The sequence below is a fragment of the Ascaphus truei genome, chromosome 6 (genome assembly GCF_040206685.1).
Source record: "Ascaphus truei isolate aAscTru1 chromosome 6, aAscTru1.hap1, whole genome shotgun sequence".
NCBI classification, from domain to species: domain Eukaryota; kingdom Metazoa; phylum Chordata; class Amphibia; order Anura; family Ascaphidae; genus Ascaphus; species Ascaphus truei.
Genome location: NC_134488.1, coordinates 109,500,759 through 109,519,876, shown reverse-complemented (window position 1 = coordinate 109,519,876; position 19,118 = coordinate 109,500,759). Strand labels below are relative to the sequence as shown.

At 42.5% G+C, this 19,118-nt stretch overlaps 1 protein-coding gene across 2 annotated transcripts in view; it reads left to right on the top strand.

Moving 5' to 3' along the window:
- The window catches only part of PRR12 (proline rich 12), a 70,017-nt gene extending 51,970 nt beyond the window's left edge, over window positions 1-18,047 (top strand). For both annotated transcript variants that reach the window (XM_075605749.1, XM_075605748.1), the window contains exons 11-14: window positions 1,762-1,859; window positions 2,675-2,803; window positions 5,480-5,575; window positions 6,763-18,047. In XM_075605749.1, the coding sequence (XP_075461864.1) occupies window positions 1,762-1,859; window positions 2,675-2,803; window positions 5,480-5,575; window positions 6,763-6,903 (464 nt within the window). In that variant the 3' untranslated portion in view covers window positions 6,904-18,047. The remainder of the gene's footprint in view (window positions 1-1,761; window positions 1,860-2,674; window positions 2,804-5,479; window positions 5,576-6,762) is intronic.
- Window positions 18,048-19,118: the final 1,071 nt, after the last annotated feature.

The following is a 19,118-nucleotide window of genomic DNA, read 5'->3' as shown; positions in this document are numbered from 1 at the left end:
CATCATCGTCATCATCAAAGTCCCCCCTCCTCATCATCATCTCATTTACCACTCCATTCATCATCCTCTTATTCCCCCATATCATCATCATCTTATTCCCCTCATCATCATCTTATTCCCCTACCCCCCCCCCCCCCCAATATCATCATCTCAGCCCAAATTGTATTTTGTCTTTACCTTATCTCCTGGCAGGCCGCAGACAGCACCAGAACCTGTCTCTGGGCCGCCGGGGTGTGGGCTCTGTCCCCGCCGTCCTCTGATTGGTCATCTTGTCCTCCACTCAGACAGCACATGAGTCCTCCTGACTGCTCCCAGCCACCATCCGCGGCCTGCCCTCTTAGCACCAGTGCTTCCAGTCGCACTCTGCGCTTGCCACCCTCACACTAGTCACCGCCGCCCTCGCGCTTGCCGCAACCAATTCCCCCCAATTTTATACCAGACACACAGCAGAAATACCGGCCAGTCCGATTGAAAACCGGACACCTGGCAACCCCAATAGTAAGGCAAACAGAAAACCCCAGTGAAATATCATCCAATGATCTCTCATAAGGGGAAAATAATTCCTTCCTGACGCCAAATATTGGCAATCAGATCACCCCCTGGATCTTCATCCTTCCCAAATGTACTTATTTGTTATATCCCTGTATACCTTTCCTTTCTAAAAATATGTCAAACATTTTTTTTGAAGATACAGGCATACCCCGGTTTAAGGACACTCACTTTAAGTACACTCACGAGTAAGGGCATATCGCTCAATAGGCAAACGGCAGCTCACGCATGCGCCTGTCAGCACGTCCTGAAAAGCAATACCGGCTCCCTACCTGTACCGAAGTTGTGCGCAAGCGGGGAGACTATAGAGCCTGTTACAAATGCGTTATTTACATCAGTTATGCACGTATAGGACGACTGCAGTACAGTACATGCATCGATAAGTGGGAAAAAGGTAGTGCTTCACGTTAAGTACATTTTCGCTTTACATACATGCTCAGGTCCCATTGCGTACGTTAATGCGGGGTATGCCTGTATCTATTGCATCTACCATCACAGCCTCCATGGGTAATGAATTCCACATTTTAACTGCCCTTACTGTAAACAAACCCTTTCCTTTGTTGCTGGTGATATCTCTTTTCCTCGAACCTTAAGGTATGACCCTGTGTCCTTTGTACTGTCCTTGGGATGAGTAGTTCCTTGTATTGTCCCCGAATATATTTGTATATAGCATCATATCCCCTCCTTGACATTGCTAATAGCATAGATCTAGCTATTTTTCATTTTTTGGGAAATGATTGGCAAATGTCATTTTTCAAGGGTCTCTGAATGGGAAAGTGTTTGTCAATCAAGTGTTTTCCTTGCCCAATAAAGATAGGGGAGAGGGCTCTGGCTGTTCAAGAACTTGCTGAACACACAGTGACAGATAAAAGGGAGCAGCCAGAGGAAATGAAACCCCAAGTCTCCGCTCACCATGTTCACATACAGTACTGAAAACTAATACGATATTTACAAATGCTGATAGGTGTCAGATTTGGGTAAGAAATGCATTCATTATCCCCATGTAATTCCTTAAACATGTAACCGGCATTAGTTCACTGTCCACCGTCTATACAATGTACAAGGCGTGATCTTCATTACTTGGTGTTCCTGGCCAATCGACATAGTGTGTCCCCAATAAATCTGTTTGCTATGTACTGTTACACTGTCCCAAGGCCAGCTTCTAATTACTCTCAATATTCCTCTCTCTCCTCCACTTTTCTGGCTGCGCAGACGAACTATACCTTCCACCCATGAGAAAGATTGACGGCATTGTAAATGAACACAAGAAGAAAGTGCAGAAAAAGATCTCTCTGAGCACTTCCATCCAGGTAGGGATCAGACAGACCATGTAGGACCTATCCTCCCTCCCCTGCGAGACACCCGTGGCAGCACTGATTACATGATATGTTCCTGGGTTTGCCTCAAGACACTTTGGGACCTGACTTTACAATGTGTCGATTGTCATTCTGTACATGATACATGATATGAAAGCGAACATTAAGGATGGGTGCTTACGGATCCCTGGAACAAAGGGCATGTGGTCGACGTGGTGTAATATATGACATACAAAGTATAACCTTTCCAGCCACAGTTATTGGTTGCAAAATAGATCCCAATTATTATGCGGTGTAGCCAGCGTGTTGTCCCTGCTTAGTCTTCATTGGGAAGTAAAGTATCTCTCAAAGTAAAGTATCACTGGCCGTTTCAGAGTTTATTGGATCAGCTACTCCGTCCCCAATCTGCATTCCATAACAACAGGGACACATGGTATTCTCATTTAAAAAGCTTTTTTTGTCATATTATATATGTTTTTTAGATAATGCTTTGTAGCTCTTAGGTAAAAGTTAAACTGTAATGCTTAGTTGTTTCTGCTTGAGAAGTGTTGATGGGGAGAGCGGCAACGTGACGTATATTGATAAGCGAGAGGGAGAGGAGGAGATTTCAATGGTCATGGAGACATTAGAAGGACACCTCCCTGCGTAGAGCACAGGGGAGGGCTGAGATATTTGGGCAATGTTGTACCTTGAGTTGAAGGAGAAAACCCAGAGCAGAGCACAGTAAGAAAGAACTATAATGGAAATGGGGATTGTGGTCCTTTGGAGGATGTGTTCTTTCAGACTGTTCTGTTTTGCTACCCCTGTAGGAGGCACTTCACTCGTTCCCACAGCTTAATAGTGATCCGGGAGACTGTACCATCAAAATAAAGCTCGGAGGGGAACCCTACAACCGCAAAACACTCAACAAGTTAAAAAAGAATGTATCCAAACCACAGGTACAGTAGGATGCTGCTTTGCAACCAATGAGGTTTGCAGGGAAAATCCAAGGAACATTTCTTTGTGTGCTTATTATGAGAAGTCCTATGAAGTGATGACTTGTATTGGGTCTCCATCAGTAGACTTCTCAGTAGCTAAAGCTTCTCTTGCCACAAGCCATCCCAATAACACACACAATACCGCTCATCCTAACGTGACATGTTGGGCATTGGAGGTTTTAGAAAAATTCTGTTTGTCTGAACAAATATTGACTTACCCACAGTCTTTGGTTCTGCCAGTGACCATCTTATTGTGGAAATGCAAGGCTTGTGATAAAGTTTAGCACGCTGCATTGTTCTACAGATCTATCACAAGTTACTTCTATATCCCCCTCCTGACATTTGCCCAATGTCAGGGAGCTCAGCATAAGAGTGATATAGAAGTCCTCAATGTATTGGGGGTTGGGCAGCGGGAAATTAGTGGAGCAACACTAATAAGTTAATTGACAATTATAAAGAAAACATTGAATTGGTGTTTAAGCAGGGTTGGCCAACTCCAGTCATCAAGGGCCACCAACAGGTCAGGTTGTCGGGAATACCCTAATACCTGGCCTGTGGTTGGCCCTTCATGACACAAGTTGGCCACCCCTGTGTTTAAAGCAACACCAACACCAGAGAGATAAGTTCATCTTATAATGAATTCATTGTTTGTCTACAAACACAGGGAAACCACACACTTGTTCTTGCATTCTTTTTGTTGATTTTTCTGCACTCCCCCCAAAACATTAAAAATACAAACAGACGTGGAGAGCTACAGTATTAAAAGGACAGGAAAGAATAACTGTGGCCAGCATAAATAGGCTTGTTAAAAGCATTCATTGTTGATGTTACCTGTTAGTGCTACAGATTGCTGCCTCATGTTGTTAGTTTGTGGAATTGCATTCACATGATGATGAAATTCAGCAACTTTAACACTCTTATCCATACGGTCATAGACTGACAACATCTTAATTAATGTTGGAGCTCAACATAACTTATTTACAAATCTATTCCCCGTTAGTTAATAAGGTCTTTAAATGACACATCACTCTGGCTGGTTTCTGTGTATTTATTTCCATTACAATAATGGTACTTTTCATTATTAAAAGATAGGGGAAATCCTCCGTATGCGTTGGCAATTGAAGAATATAACCCTATTGTTGCATATGGACAGACCCTCGTCATTTCTGTCATCCGAACCGGACAAGTGTCTGGACTTCACACCTTCTACTTCTTACATGGTGCTTCCTTCCTGCCGCCCACTTTCCTCCCCTTGTTTCTAGTTTATTTTAACAATTTAATGCGCTTACAATCGCAACTACTTCTTGGACATTTGTAAGTGCTGGAAAATGACTGCATTCGATTTAAATCCATATCTCAATACTTAACGTCTTAAAAAAAAAATGTATTGCAGTTTTTTCCTGTTTCATGATAAAGTGGTAGGGGCGCTAATGTATAGTGCCGCTTAAAGCTGCAGTTCAGTCTTTTTTTTATTTTTTTATTTATTTTTTTACTTCAATATTTTCATGTGTGCAATCTCTAATTACCTAAAGAACGGTATAGCTGCAGGTCAATTCGTTCTCCATGTGTTGATAGGCGAAATTTGGTGACATCATTAGTGAAGGGATCTGTTTTTTCTTCTGCTTCTGTCTCTCAGTGGAAGCTCATGAATATTCATGAGCACTCCTGCACTGACATGTGCTAGAGGGAGGGCAGGGCTGACAAAGGGGTGTGCCAGGGCTTGTGACAGGACATGAAGGGGCAGTGCCTTAGCAAATGGCTGTTCAAATAGAATACAAGAAAATTGGTCTTTCAAATTTGTTTTTTTAAAAACAGAAAATGCTAAAAGTATTTTTTCTTACTACAGAACTGATTTATTAAAAAAAAAACACACATGCAGGATATTGACTGAACTGCAGCTTTAAATAAACAGTGATTCCCTGTGGCATATACCTAAAAATGTAAGCAGTGGGGTATGCAATGAAAGACTTTCAGATTTGCAGCCGGAGATAGGAGAAGGTCCCAGTCCCCCTTGTGCAAACTGATGTCTGTCAACGGTATATAAAATTATACTGAGACCAAGATCTTCAAAACCAGAACATTTGAATTGACAAAAATCAATTTTGAATGTGCACGAAGATTCAGGTGCCTGGTACATGTATTTTATTATGTTTATTTTAATAAATTGTTCTTTTTTTATTTTTTTATTCTAATGTTCTGGTTTTGAAGATCTTGGTCTCATTATAATTTTATATGTTGTTCGCAGACATCAGGTTATGCGCCATGGATTTTTTTGTCTTTCGTATCCTTTTTCATAGATGAGTATTCTCCATATATCCGTTTGTACAATATGGGCCATATTTACTAAGGGGTGCTATTGCAAAGGGCACCTTACTGCGCTGGACCATATCGTACCAGTGCTTGGGAGTGAGCTGTCTGTACAGTGCTTTCCAGAAGGAGCAGCATCTTTTACTGAATATAGCCATGTTTGCATTAAGATCATAGCCCGACTTAATGGGACTCGTATCTGCTGTGGGCGTCCAAGAAGAATCCACTCAAGATATGACATTTTTCTCACATTGATGATGTGTGCAGATAGTAATGACGTTTGTGTGATATAATCCAGCTTTCACCTTTTTTTTTATTGCTGTTCTATAGGCATTTAAGGTGGATGCTGAGAAGTCGTTTTTTTACTCGCTGTACCATTCCTTGCATCACTACAAATATCACACCTTCCTACGCTGCAAGCAAGAGGTGAGTGCAACACACCGCACTGAGCAGACTAGTGCAGGGGGGGGGCAACTCCTGTCCTCAAGGGCCACCAACAGGTCCGGTTTTCAGGGTATCCCTGTTTCAGCATAGGTGGCTCAGTCGTTGAAGCAGGGATATTCTTAAAACCTGACCTGTTGGTGGCCCTTGAGAACTTGAGTCAGGTGGACAAGGTGGAGTCAGGTATTGGGGATATCCCTGCTTCAGCACAGTGGCTTGTGCCACCTGTGCTGAAGCAGGGATATCCCCAATACCTAACCTGTTAGTGGCCCTTGAGGACTGGAGTTGGCCACTCCTGGACTAGAGATTAGAGTTTAGGCTCATTCATACATTATGGATGTGGGTACTTGGATCATACTGTATATGTGCCATGTTGAGGAACTGATTATAAATCCTCTGGAGAGCTTCATCGCCAGAATAGAATGTTACATTCTGCCTATGGCCATTGTGAGAATCTTTAAAGGAACATGAAGGTGAGATTGGGTATGTGCTGGTCAGCTGCAGGATAGAAAAGCTGAGATGACACTTAACCTCTTCAGTAAAGGGAGAGCCCTGCTTCCCGCAGTGAAGGAATCATTTAAAGGCCAAACCTCTTGCATGCCTGTGCTTTCCGCTCTGTTTTACAGAGGTTGCCATTTTTCTTTAGTGCCACCTACATTATATTGTGCAGCCATAATGATGGGGCGACCTAGATTTTGTCTCCAATGTTATAAGCTTACGGGGTCAGGCCTGACAGCTGGCAGTCTGGGACTCCGCACAGTGAATCGGGGAGGGGTAGGGTTTTCAGTCGGTAACCCAAACTCTATATTTCCAGACTTTGTAGCCGAGGCCATTGATGTACATTTCTATTTAATTTTAAAAAAGTCCCGATCACATCAATACTAACTCAATTTAATTTACAAAAAGACATTTGAAGACATTTGGTGTCAATCTGTCTAGCTGTTTTTGCTCTACACAGAACAATCCTAATTGTTAGCAGAACATAGTATCTCATGATGTTGGTAAACACTTCTGCACCTCAGGTTCATGAAAAGTCCCAGATTTCAGTCTGATGCTACCTGGGGATCGACAAGTTAGCAGCCTCTGAAACTTTCAATGTTCTTGAAGGTCTACGTTGACCAATGACTATGTCTGCAGCTAAAAACTGTCCTCCTTCCCATCTCCTTCCACAGACCAACACAATAGAAGAGCAGAGTGACGACTTGGGGCAGGAGGAGGTTGTCCAGCAGTGTATGAGGAACCAGCCATGGCTTGAAAAACTCTTCGACTCCTTCATTGACCTGCTCACGCAGGCGCAGAGCAAGTGCGCGTGACCTAACAGATGACGATGAATACAATGAACAAAAAAACAGAAACGAGAGATAACGGGAAATCAAAACCTAAAACAAAACAACTGATTCAAAAGATGGGGGAGAGACATGCCATGCAGAAAATACAAAGCCCTTTATCCTGGACTTATGTGGTTGCTATGGCAATTGGCTGAGGCAATGAGCTATGATGGGAAGGGATGATGTAAGTCTTGCGGGCCTCTCCTAGGCCTTTGGATGGTGAAGCTTCTTTGGGTCAAGGTGGTTCTCTCTTTCTCTTGACTTCTATCTTCTTCCTCTGTTCTTTACCCTTCTGTCCTTCAGGAGGAGGTTTTTAGCTAACCGTACGTTGTTTTTATTTTCTTTCTCCGCTCCTCATGCCATCCCGCCCGTGCCGTAAGGAGGATTATCGACTCGGCCCTTTGGCTCCGATCCGCTTCCACTGACTGACATAGTCTGACAGGAGCAGGCAGAGTGACCTTTTTGCCACTCATTATTTATTGGGAAGCGTGCGTGTATGTGTTGTGTGTGTGTGGAAGAGCCAGAATCGCTGTTGGTGTGGGGTGGTGGGCATTGAGATTTTGGATTAACAAATCTTTCCAGAGCTTTGGTATGTAGATCAGAAAAAAAAGAAATAAGCTGCTTATATTTCACTGCAAACTGCAGTTGGGACACACTAAATGATGCCTTCTTGGCAAATTGTTGATGATATTCTTTCCACACCCAGATAAACTTTTACATCACATCTCAGCATGTTGGTTTTGTGTCTGATTTGTTTATTTACATGTATGTTTCATCCCCATAGTTGCTAGGGGGGGGGGCAGCAGTGCATGACAAAGCCATGCATTGCTGCCCCTCTGGCGTTTAACAAAGGCTAATTGACTTTAACGAACCAGCAACATTTTATCCAAAAAGCACTCGTTTTACTAATAGAAAAGTGCAGCCACCTCTGGGTAGTTTCGCATCACATTTCTGATTCGCTGCTCTGCATGACACACAGGACAGTCCGTTGCTATGTTTTGATTAATATTACAACATGTGGCAACACTGTGGCGCAGAAAGACTAAGTGACATGACCAGGATGACACCTGTTGACAGTGATTGGAGCCAATGCTAGAGGGTAGTGTTCTGACCACAATGCCCTGTCTGTTCCATCTGTTCTGCTTTATTTCAGGAGTAGAGAGCAGGATAATGCTTGGACACCTGCAGCTATGCTTTCCAAAGAGGTCCTAGATTAGGGTGCACTCACAGTCTGTAAACAGGTACCATCCTTATCCCCTGATACATCTCGGGCTTCAGATTATCAGTTTGGGCTGGGTTGAAAACGACACTGCACAGCCTCTCGCCAATACACTGCGTTATAAAGCTTTGTTAATCCAATATCAAAGAGAGCGCTTTTTTTTAACGGAGATCATTGTATGTTCCCTACAGGTTGACAGAAAGCTCAGAAAAGGCTTTCACCCCTTTGCTAATGTACGGGCATTTGCTCTGTGTGTTGCTACATTGTGGATTTAACCCTTTTGCAACCACACACAGCACTTTGGGGTACAAGGCGTTGTTGGCGCTTCCATTGGCACCGCTTTGCCAATGGGTGATTTGCTCTTCTCCTACCCTCTACGGTTGTGTTTTTTGCCCTAAAAACGTCCCCGTCCCCGTTAGTGCTCCCTTGCATTATATTTTATTTTCCTTGATGTCGTTACAAACAGAAAGATGCAAATATTCTGCTTTTCCAATATGGAGTCAAGATCTGTATCACGTGTATTTCTTCCTGGGGTGCGGGGAGGGAAGTCTGCTCCCTAAAACATAGAGAGAAAAAAAACAAAACAAAAAAAATGCTAGATATTTTTTTAAGTCATCGTTTTAACATTATTTAAGCGTTACTGCATAGTAAGTGTATCTCTTTTTTTTTTTTTAATTATTATTATTCTTGTGCTTAGATGAAAGTTTAAAAACCCTATTTTGCAGTATGTCGAGAGGAAGAATTTATCGGGGAGATGAAATGTGTTATTTTTTTTTTTTTTCTGTTTTTTTTTTTTTTTTTTAAACTTACTGTATATATTGTATAGGAGGAAAAAAAATAATCTATGTACAATATTGTATTTGACTATATCTAATTGATAATGATGATGATAATGTTGCCTAGATGTGAGGTGTTCAGTTAAACTGAACTTGGATTAGTATTTTGCTCAGAAAAAAAAAACTAGAACAGAAAAAAAAATACAAAACAACAATGAGGTTATCCTTAAGTGAGGACTCGTTTCCTTCTATTTCCCCCCCCATTTTTCATTGCTAAGTTTTGATTGGATATTCCTTGAAAGATAACAACCCAAGCTAGCAAAAGTAATACTGGTACTCTCATTTGCGCATGTCTATTTTTTCCCCTATTACAGGGGTGGGTAACTCCAGTCCTCAAGGGCCACCAACTGCTCAGTTTTTTTCAGGATCTCCCTGCTTCAGCACAGGTGACTCAATCAGTTGAGCCACCTGTGCTGAAGCAGGGCATATCCTGAACACCTGACCAGTGTGGTGTCCCATGTGGAGTGGAGTTGGCCGCGCCCCCTGCTCCATGTAACATCCAATCTGTTTGCGATTCTAACCTTTCTGCTGCCTGTTTCCGACTGAAAGTGATGTAGTTACAGCGCCCTACGATTTAAACGACCCCCAGTTTAAAGGACTAGAAGAGGGAGGCGCGTGTTTGAGATTTGAAAGGTGCAAGGTACACTTATTCCATCATGAAAAAAAAAGTGTTTCTTTTGTCAAAATTGCCTTTTATTTTTTGTGTTTCTCAGTCACCTGCGTCAGCAAACTTCCCAGTGAAATCATCCTGTAGTTTGTTTTCCTCTTGGAGAAATATTGATGTGAAATAGTGTTTTCACGGTCGCTAATAAATGGCCTTCATGTTGTTTTTTTTTATTATTATTTTGTTATTTTAAACGGTTTTAAAGCGTACCCTTCTATAACTGCAGCTTTGCGATATCTGCAGCATTCCTCCCCCGGGTAGTAGAAACGCAGTGGGCATTGTAGATTCCGTGCAAATTGTTGCTATGCTTTTTTTTTTTTTTTTTTTTTGGAGTTTCACTTTCGGTGCTAAATTAATTGAACATTTCTTTAAAATTTTGACAAGTGTTAAAAAAATAAATAAAATTGCAAGTAACGTGTTACGTGGCTGAGTGCTTTCAACGCCAGTATGTGTTCTGATGACGCACCAGAAATACCTTCAGAAGTAAACACCAGTTCTCACTGCAATTGTTATTGGCAAAAGAAATTGGCAATTTCCCCACTTGTAGCTCAGAAATGTAAACTCCTCTGTGCTGATGAGTGATCCTTGTGGTCCCCAGGCATTAAATACCTCCTTTGGTCACTATCCCCCACATAGCGTCATTATCAAAAGGCCAGTACCATACACATTAAGGATTAGCAAAATATAATGACCTTATCTGATATGCTTTAACACTATTAAAACCATTCAGAGCTGATGGGCTTAACCAGTTCCTTTGTGGCTTTATCCCTTGGAAAGCATTGAAACCAAAAAACAAGTGTCCTACTTGTGGATCAAGTGTTTGGTTGTCCATCCAAGTTCTGTTTATTGACGGGTATGTAATGGAGAGCTTGGTACCATCCCCTAGTTCTGTTGGCGGCTGCCAACCCTGTATAGTTCTGGCGAAACCTGCACTTGATTTATTGCTGACCCGTCCCTAGTTGAAGAGATGCAACATGACTTTCATCTGGTCACAGCTCACGCATTTTGGCAGATTCCTTTTTAAATAAATGGCAACTTTATACAATGTTTGCATTAGCACAATATATACTGGTGCACAGCCACTCTGTTGTATTAAAGGTACAGTCTCTCCTGGTCGACCCCAACACGCGCACACACACACAGACACACAAAACAGGGGTGGGTAAAAATGTAGGAGTCGGACAAAAATTTTAGGAGTCAGAGACTCACTCGCTCACTGACAGACTCGCACACACTTGACAGACTCACACTATCCTCCCTCCTGCGACAAGTTAGCTGCACAAAAATCCCCTGACTCACCTGTCAGTCACTGCTGTGGCCGGTTATGGCGCTCCCTATCCCGCTTTCCCGCTTTCAAAGCAGCATAGGTTGCGCTGTTGCTGCCCGCAGTGGTTACTGACTGGTCAATCAGCCCTGCACCTCAGCATAGGCACCAGGACTGACCTTTTAGGGGCCCGGATTTTAAACATCTGAACAAAATGCTAGACTTTGCTGTGACTGCCGAGTGCTTCTTAATTTATTGTAACTCCAGTAGGTACTGTGCTAAGTGGGACTGCACCTTTAATTACAGAGGTAGGGCAGGGCACTTTTTATACATGGGCACTTGGTGGCTACCCTTTTTACAAGTTAATTAAACTGCCTTTTTGGGAACACGTTTTTCCTGGTCTGCCCTGCTCAAGATTAAATCTTAATTATATACTGTCAATTATGCAGACGTGCCATAGCCCCCTAAGAATAAACTAAAATTTGTCATTGAGCCTCCGTGAAGGGAGCAGAATAGAACGTGGATGGAATGCAGCACAGCCCACACAAAGGGAGGGCAAGTCTTGTTTGTAACATGGGATAAAAGACGGTGAATATTAACCTTGTAGAGTTGCGGGTTGTTATTGTTGAGGCTAAGAACATATCTGTCTTGTTTAATTTCACTGAGGCCTTTGTAGTGGTATCCTGTTTCTTTAGTGGTTTTCCCCCTTTTGCTTCTGGAAGGACCTGCTATGCAATGCTCTATCAGTGCAGGGCAGGATTCAGCAGCGATGTGTTTATAAAGTCTGGGGCAGTAGTATTTGCAAACACGGTTTTGGGATCAGCAATGTCACTCATATCACAAGTCCCCCTCGTTCTAAGGGAGAGTACTATACTAATACTTCCCTTATAAAAGTTTGCTATTCCAATTGCATATCTCTGGACAATAAAGAGATGTCTCATTGCCCTTCCAAACGTACTTAATAGGAACTTTTACATCTTGGATTGTCTGCTGTCAAATGCCCCCTACTTACAGTTACAAGTACTTGGCAGGTGTACACGAGTACTTGTTCCTAAAACCTGCTGTGTGATAGGGGAGTTCCTGATCTAGTCACACATGCAGGTGACTGGGGTCTCTTACAGAAGACCAAATCTTACAAATATGTATGAAATACTCGCTTAAAAAGGGGTGTGATTGCAGTTCTAACCGGCAGATCTTACTGCAGGGGATCCACCATGTGTAATAAACGGGACACGGGGAGAGGAGATCTGAAGACAATGGCTGTAGTCTGCACTAGACGGCTCAACAGTGACACAAAATAAAAAATGCCAGTTCTTCCCTCCTTTTGCAGAAGGATACTCCATTACATAGTGTCTGTGCAGTGATTGAGTTTGGTGGGGACGTGCTCCCTCGGATCCATGACTTCCTTGAGTGGCTGCACCAGTGCCTTACCATACCGATGGCATCACTACAGCTTTTTGCAAGAATACAAACAAGTCTTCCAGTGCTTTCTTACTGTCGTAGGAGAATAACAAAGCGCAGTGGTCCCAGCACTGATCTGTGGGCCAGAGTTTGGTACTGGTTCTGTTAGACGAATCTCTGCACTGATTTACTTTCTTAGCAGCATGAGATGCTGGGAGTTGTAGTTCTGTTCCCGTCTACAGTATACCAATAGAGACCATCTGACCACAAGCTCTGGGATTGGGGAAGGGTTGTGGCTGGGGAGCCGTTTGCTTAGATTTGGTCAGTAATTACAAGCTTTTTGTTTGCAATGGTCTTTGGAACCCTTAATATAAAATTGTATTAGAAACATTATCTGCCATTGATGGGAAGTTATCTGACTGAGTTTAGCAATGTGTTATGTGTTATGTGTACAATGAAGCACTCTGGAACACTTCTATGTGCAGAAGTGTAATGCGTGAAATGTTTACACCAGGAGTGGCCAACTCCAGTTTCTCAAGTGAACCTACTGCAGAGCAGCCCCCAAATTCTACAACTGAGAGCAGGAGTGGCCAACTCTAGTCCTCCACGGCCACTGTTAAGGATATACCTGCTTCAGCACAGGTGGCACTCATTGAGCCACCTGTGCTGAAGCAGGGATATCCTGAAACCCTGACCTGGTGGTGGCCCTTGATGACTGGAGTTGACCACCCCGGTTTAGACTATACATAATAGATGGGATTTGGAATAGATATATTGGAAGATTTGCTCTACAAGCACACAGGCTCATTACATTTATCTCAGGCTGTTAACATCTGGTTCTGCCGTATACTCTCACTATCATATCCCCCTTTATCCCCCACAAAACCTTGTTTCAAATGTTCAAGGACTTCCATTGTTCCCGGTGGACCATTGATGGAAGTGGGCAGGTGTTGGCCCTTTTTTCTCAGTTGCAGAAACATTGCTGATTACCAGGACAAAAATTAGGTTCAAACCCTTAGGTAATGTTGAGAGTTGAGGTCCTGTACATATGACAATTATGAAAACTCAAATTATTATTATTATTTTTAACTACAGAGTTATCACTGCCTAAAAACCACATAAAAGCTACACAAATATTTAATTGCAGGAAAGTTCATAGAAAGGTAAAGAATACCTGATATATTCACTTTAGATTTTAATGAGTTTTTACTTTGAATGCAGAAATTGTATCCAATTGATCAACTTTAAGCAGCTACCTTCCCTTGAGTATGTAAATACTGTAAATCTCTGTTTGTAAAAAGACTGTTGAGCTAGCTACGCCTCCGAAACTCTTCATGCATATGTCTTGTAGGACTGGAGGAGTTGGCCCCAGTACAAATTCTCCATGTGCTACATTCTGGGTGCTTATGGAAGGCAAACTCTGTAACCTGCCTTTCTACGTTGTTTATATGCTTTCCAATGGGTGCCCATTGGGGAACAGTATTTAGAGGAAATGCAGCATGTATTCACATTGTAAATGTTTTTCCGACCGTGCCAATTTGAAACGATATGGATCTTATTCACCATGACATGCTAGGCGAAGCGTGAAGCATCAATTCTTGTTCATTTACATGGGATTACTGACTACTCTACACCTACCAAAGCACAGAGCATAAACCTCCATGTTTTATTATTTAGGAACTGGCGTTTTAGGTCATTCTTGATTCGATCATTCGCAGTGTTGTCAATACTAGAGATGGCTATATTTGGATATGTGCTGATGGAAGATTCTTTATTGTCCTGGAAGCCACTGAGACCTCTTTAACACAACTGTAAATGTCCGTGGGTTATCCTATGTGGAGGCCTGTTGAGTGTAAGGGGGCTTTTCAGTCGGCTTGTACAAGTAGCGGTTATACACTGATCACATCCTTACTCTTATGCAAAATAGTTTTGTTTGTAGCGCTTCGGAAAAAGTTAAGCAGATTGAAGTAACATCTGTCATTAGGCACCAGCCAATGGGGAGATAGCGTTAACCACGCCAGGTGACATCTCGGAATGCTGAAAGAGTGGGACAATGAGATGTGCCTCAGCCTCTTCACTGCAGGAGCATTGCTGAGCAGCGAATTGCAGGTCTCTTATCTCACGATTGGCGCAGTGCAGCGACTTGCAGGTCTCTTATCTCACGATTGGCGCAGTGCAGCGACTTGCAGGTCTCTTATCTCACGATTGGCGCAGTGCAGCGACTTGCAGGTCTCTTATCTCACGATTGGCGCAGTGCAGCGACTTGCAGGTCTCTTATCTCACGATTGGCGCAGTGCAGTGAATTGCAAGTCTTATCTCACGATTGGCGCAGTGCAGCGACTTGCAGGTTCTTATCTCACAATTGGTGCAGTGCTGAGGTTCAGCAGACCGGTTTGTTCTGGAGAAGTGTACTGTAGTTTTGTTGCAGGTTGTCATTCCTTATAACAGACTAACATTAGAGTTGTACACAGACACACAGCCTACGTGCATCTGACTTTTTTTAAACTCAATCACCCTTGAAGTGGTATTTTTACATATTTGTTTCCAGTGAAAAAACAAATGTTGTTTATATTAACAAATACCTTTTTAAATATGCGTTCTTATTGAAATACTCACTATACTTTTATCTGTTTAATCAAGGACGGAATTAGAATTTCAATAAGTATTTATTTTTAAAATTCTTTTCTACGCTGAACCCATTAGACATGTCGTTGAGTTTAGTTCTGAGGGCCTGTCTCCTTAATTCCAGCCAACAATCACTTGATATCTCCACTGTCTTTATACACCCCCCCGGTGCATATTGTTGCTTGCATACTGCAAGTAATTTAACGCCCAAGTTTGTCCCCAGCATGTAAGGTCCGGGGCTGAACCTGCGGATTTTGCAAGCTAAAAAAGAGCATTTTGTGTGGAGTAAAGGTGGGATCTGTTCTGGTTTGTTCAAATTGTGGTATGATTGAAAGCCCTGCACTGACAGGACATTGTGTGTGTGTGTGTGTGTGTGTGTGTGTGTTGTGTGTGTTGTGTGTGTTGTGTGTGTTGTGTGTGTGTGTGTGTGTGTGTCATAGAATTGGCTGAATAGGATTGTGGTCAGGGCAGTTAAATGGAAATGAAGGGAAACCCTCCCAGTTAAGGTCCTGATTACAAAGTCCGGTTCTTTCGTTGAATCTGTAATGGGCCGGCATTTTTCTGCATTACGCGCATCTGTTCTTGTTCTTTATTGCGCATCATACAAATCTTCTTTCATTTTAATGCATTAAAACATAACATGTTGAGCTCTGTACTCAATTGGGGAATTGCAAAATGTTAAAGTAAATCAAACGAAATAAGGCTTTTCATTTATTTTTATGTTTGGTAAATGTTTGCATTCCTTTTAATGTCGGTTGGAGGGTATCTCAGATGAACTGAGAGGTTCTGGCAATAAACAGAGAAAAGATCACAACCTGTAGAGTTAAGGTACAGTTCCCCTCTAGATCCGGCTAGAGCGTAGTGTAGGTCAGGGGAGGCCAACTCCAGTCCTCAAGGGCCACCAACAAGCCTGGTTTTCAAGATATTCCTGCTTCAGCACAGGTAGCTCTATTAGTGGCTCAGTCGAAGATTGAGCCACCTGTGCTGAAGCAGGGATATCCTGAAAACCTTACTTGTTGGTGGCCCTTGAAGGACTGGAGGTGCACACCCCTGGTGTAAAGAAAACCTCTAACTGTATACATCCAAATACGAGACATTACAGAGACCCAACAGCTGAAGTGTCCAGGTCCTTCATGACTTATGGTTACAAGCACGGCCTCTAAATTGCTGAAATGTATGCTTGTTCTGCCATTTCTTGGGCAGACATCCGCTTTGAATAGGAGGGGGTTGGTGAGTTACGCTTGTTGGTTATCTTTAATACTGCATGTTTGTTCCATGAGTCCACCATGCTGAAGATGCAACTAATGACCTTGGCAGTCGACATGGGAACAACTGCATTAGGAGTGTGTTTCCCAAAAGCAGTTTTCTCCTATGCTTGAGAACAATGCTAGATGATTGTGTCTGTGCTACATCAGCTGTGTGTGGAGTTCCCATGTAACATGTGGAAGCATGCTTATTCCAATCCAAGGATAAGAGGGACACTATTTATATACACTTTACATAGGTTAAAGACCCAAATCTGACCAGTTGTAGTAATAGTAGCTAAAAGAAAATATCCGGTTATGGTTTTTTTCACCATTTCAATTCTCAATAGGGATTAAAAAAAAAAAAAAGTCCTATACAGTATGGGACAGAAACATCGATAAAATTAGAAAGGGTGTGAAAATAATTGTTTTGTGTGTGACTGCTTTTTGGATGCTCATCCCAAACTTGGTACCATATCATTAATCGCTTGGGTTTCTTTGAACTTCCTTCTTTTAGTTACCCCTTTTCAGAAAACCCTACAAGGAAGGTGGTTGTTGACTGAGTCACATTACAGCAGGGCTGGGCAAATCCAGTCCTCAAGGGCCACCAACAGGTAAGGTTTTCAGGATATCCCTGCTTCGGCACAGGTGGCTCGTTCTTTGACCGAGTCACTGATTGAGCCACCTGTGCTGAAGCAGGGACATCCTGAAAACCTGACCTGTTGGTGGCCCTTGAGGACTGGAGTTGGCCCCCCTGCATTACAGCCACCACCACACGATCTTTCAGTATTTGCTTCCGATCTGTTCTCTGGGGGCATAACCAGCCTATTTATAAACCAGATCCCAGATTAGCATTACATTGCACAAAACGGTTGTCTCTACGTCATAGTATCCCTCATTGGTAGCTACACCTCGGATGCTTCTCGAAACCTGCCACTAAAGTGTATTTGCGCTGTTGTGTATAGATAGTGTGTGGCAGGCCTCTGCCACTGAAGGCCACGTGGCAAATGTTTGGTGTGCTTTTCTTTCTTTTTTTAATTATTATTTTGTATTGGTAATGGTCAGTATTGGGAGGCACAGGACACTGCCAGTGCTTGGTTTCTAGGCTGCGAGCTGGTAAAGAATAGCCTTGTGACTTGGGACATTGTACCGTGGTGTAAAGGTTTTGGCTTTTTGGGTGCTGGCGTGGGAGGAAAAACAAACAAAAACGGAGTTGACAACATTTCATCTGAAACACTTAGGTCTTGAATAAGAAAACCGATCTCAAACTGACTTTGTAAGTAGTAAAAATGGGTGTATAAAGTATTTAAATAATAAGTAAAAAAAAAAAATGAAAAAAAAATGAGTTAGCCAAATCGTCATGAAATAAAGTTATAACCCCAACTATTCTCTCAGTGGGGACTTTTTATTTTTAAGTCATTAGCTTGGTTGAATAAAAATGGGAAATCTAGATGAAATAATTAAAACGATTTCTCCTATCCATGTTACCAAATGTATTTCTCAACTAAAACCATAACTGCCCTCCCTTGCCCCTGCCCTGCCTTGCCCCTCCCCTATCCTGCCTTGCCCCTCCCCTTCCTCTGCCACGCCCCTTCCTATGCCCCGCCCCTTCCTATGCCCCACCCTGCCTCTGCCCCGCCCTCTTCCTCATCTCACCTGCTCCTTTTTGTGTCCTAATCTAGAACTTTTTTACAATGTGTACTGCGTGTAACTTGTTCTTGCCTCAAAGGTATTGTTACAATATTTGAATTTGTGTTCCTGTATGGATGTTATTATATATTTTTATTGTTAATTAGTGTCTGGCGTTTTTTCTCTCAATATGTACAACTCACATTGTATAATGTGTACACAAAAGAAAAAAAAACACTTTTCTTTGCATCTGTTCTCTCTGGCTGTTTCTTTCTTTATGTTCAGTGGATGCCGCCCCGGCAGGATTCCTAACCTTATGCTCCAGTTAGCGGTTCTAGGATCCCCAGTAATATAACCTGCCACTCCCTGCTGTGAGCCACCCAAGGTAGAGCTGCCGGCAACGGGTTACATGTAATGTTTATACCACCGTACTGTGCTTCACTTCTCCATCTTATTTTTTACGGGCCTTTAAATATGTACGAGGCTCATTTAAAATGAAATGCAATAGGCAACAACTAGACTGAAGTTACAGTAGGTTGGGGGGTAGTAAAATAAAGGTTGCATGACCCGTTGGAAATATTTTTGCACCACCTCGCGTCCACATCGGAGAGACATTTAGACACTCGCGCAAAGTTCTAATCCCACTTCTTAACTCGTTCGTTGCCAGGGGCCCTGGGGCTATGAAAGAGTTAAGCACATTATAGCAGTGGCTGACATGGCCTTATAGTTGGTATTCATCGCTCTGTGTATAGCCCCTTCCAAACACAAACAGAGCTTTGGAAGCCAATTCATAAGACACCGAGGGGTCTGGAACAAGGCAACTTTGGAGTAAAACTGGGACATATACGCCCTACACCTACGTCTCAAAGCATTTCAGCTCCAATGTTGCCCCGTCCGCCCTAGCTTTGCAGTATCGTTATATGCTCGAAATTCATTCAATTTTCCCCCCAGTTAAAATAAAATCAACAAGACCTGAGTTCCGGGGCTGAAAATTTCATTTTCAAAATGAATGTGTACTTTTCTGAGTGAGGACATGGAGTGAGATGGAAAATGCTCAGACATTTCCCGTTACAAGAACCACGAGAAGAAGAAAAACCCAATCCTATCTAGAAAAAATGGAGTTGGGTACTAATAAGAGAAAGATACTGGTGGCAACTGGGATAATACAAGCATTTGTTAAGTGTTGATTCAACATTACATTGTTGTTTATAATCTCAAGAATATCATTTATTTTTTCTGTGCGGCAAAACCCCAAATCTGTGGTGGCTACAAGGTTCAAATCATGATTAATAAATCAGTCCTGCTGCGTTCATGCAAA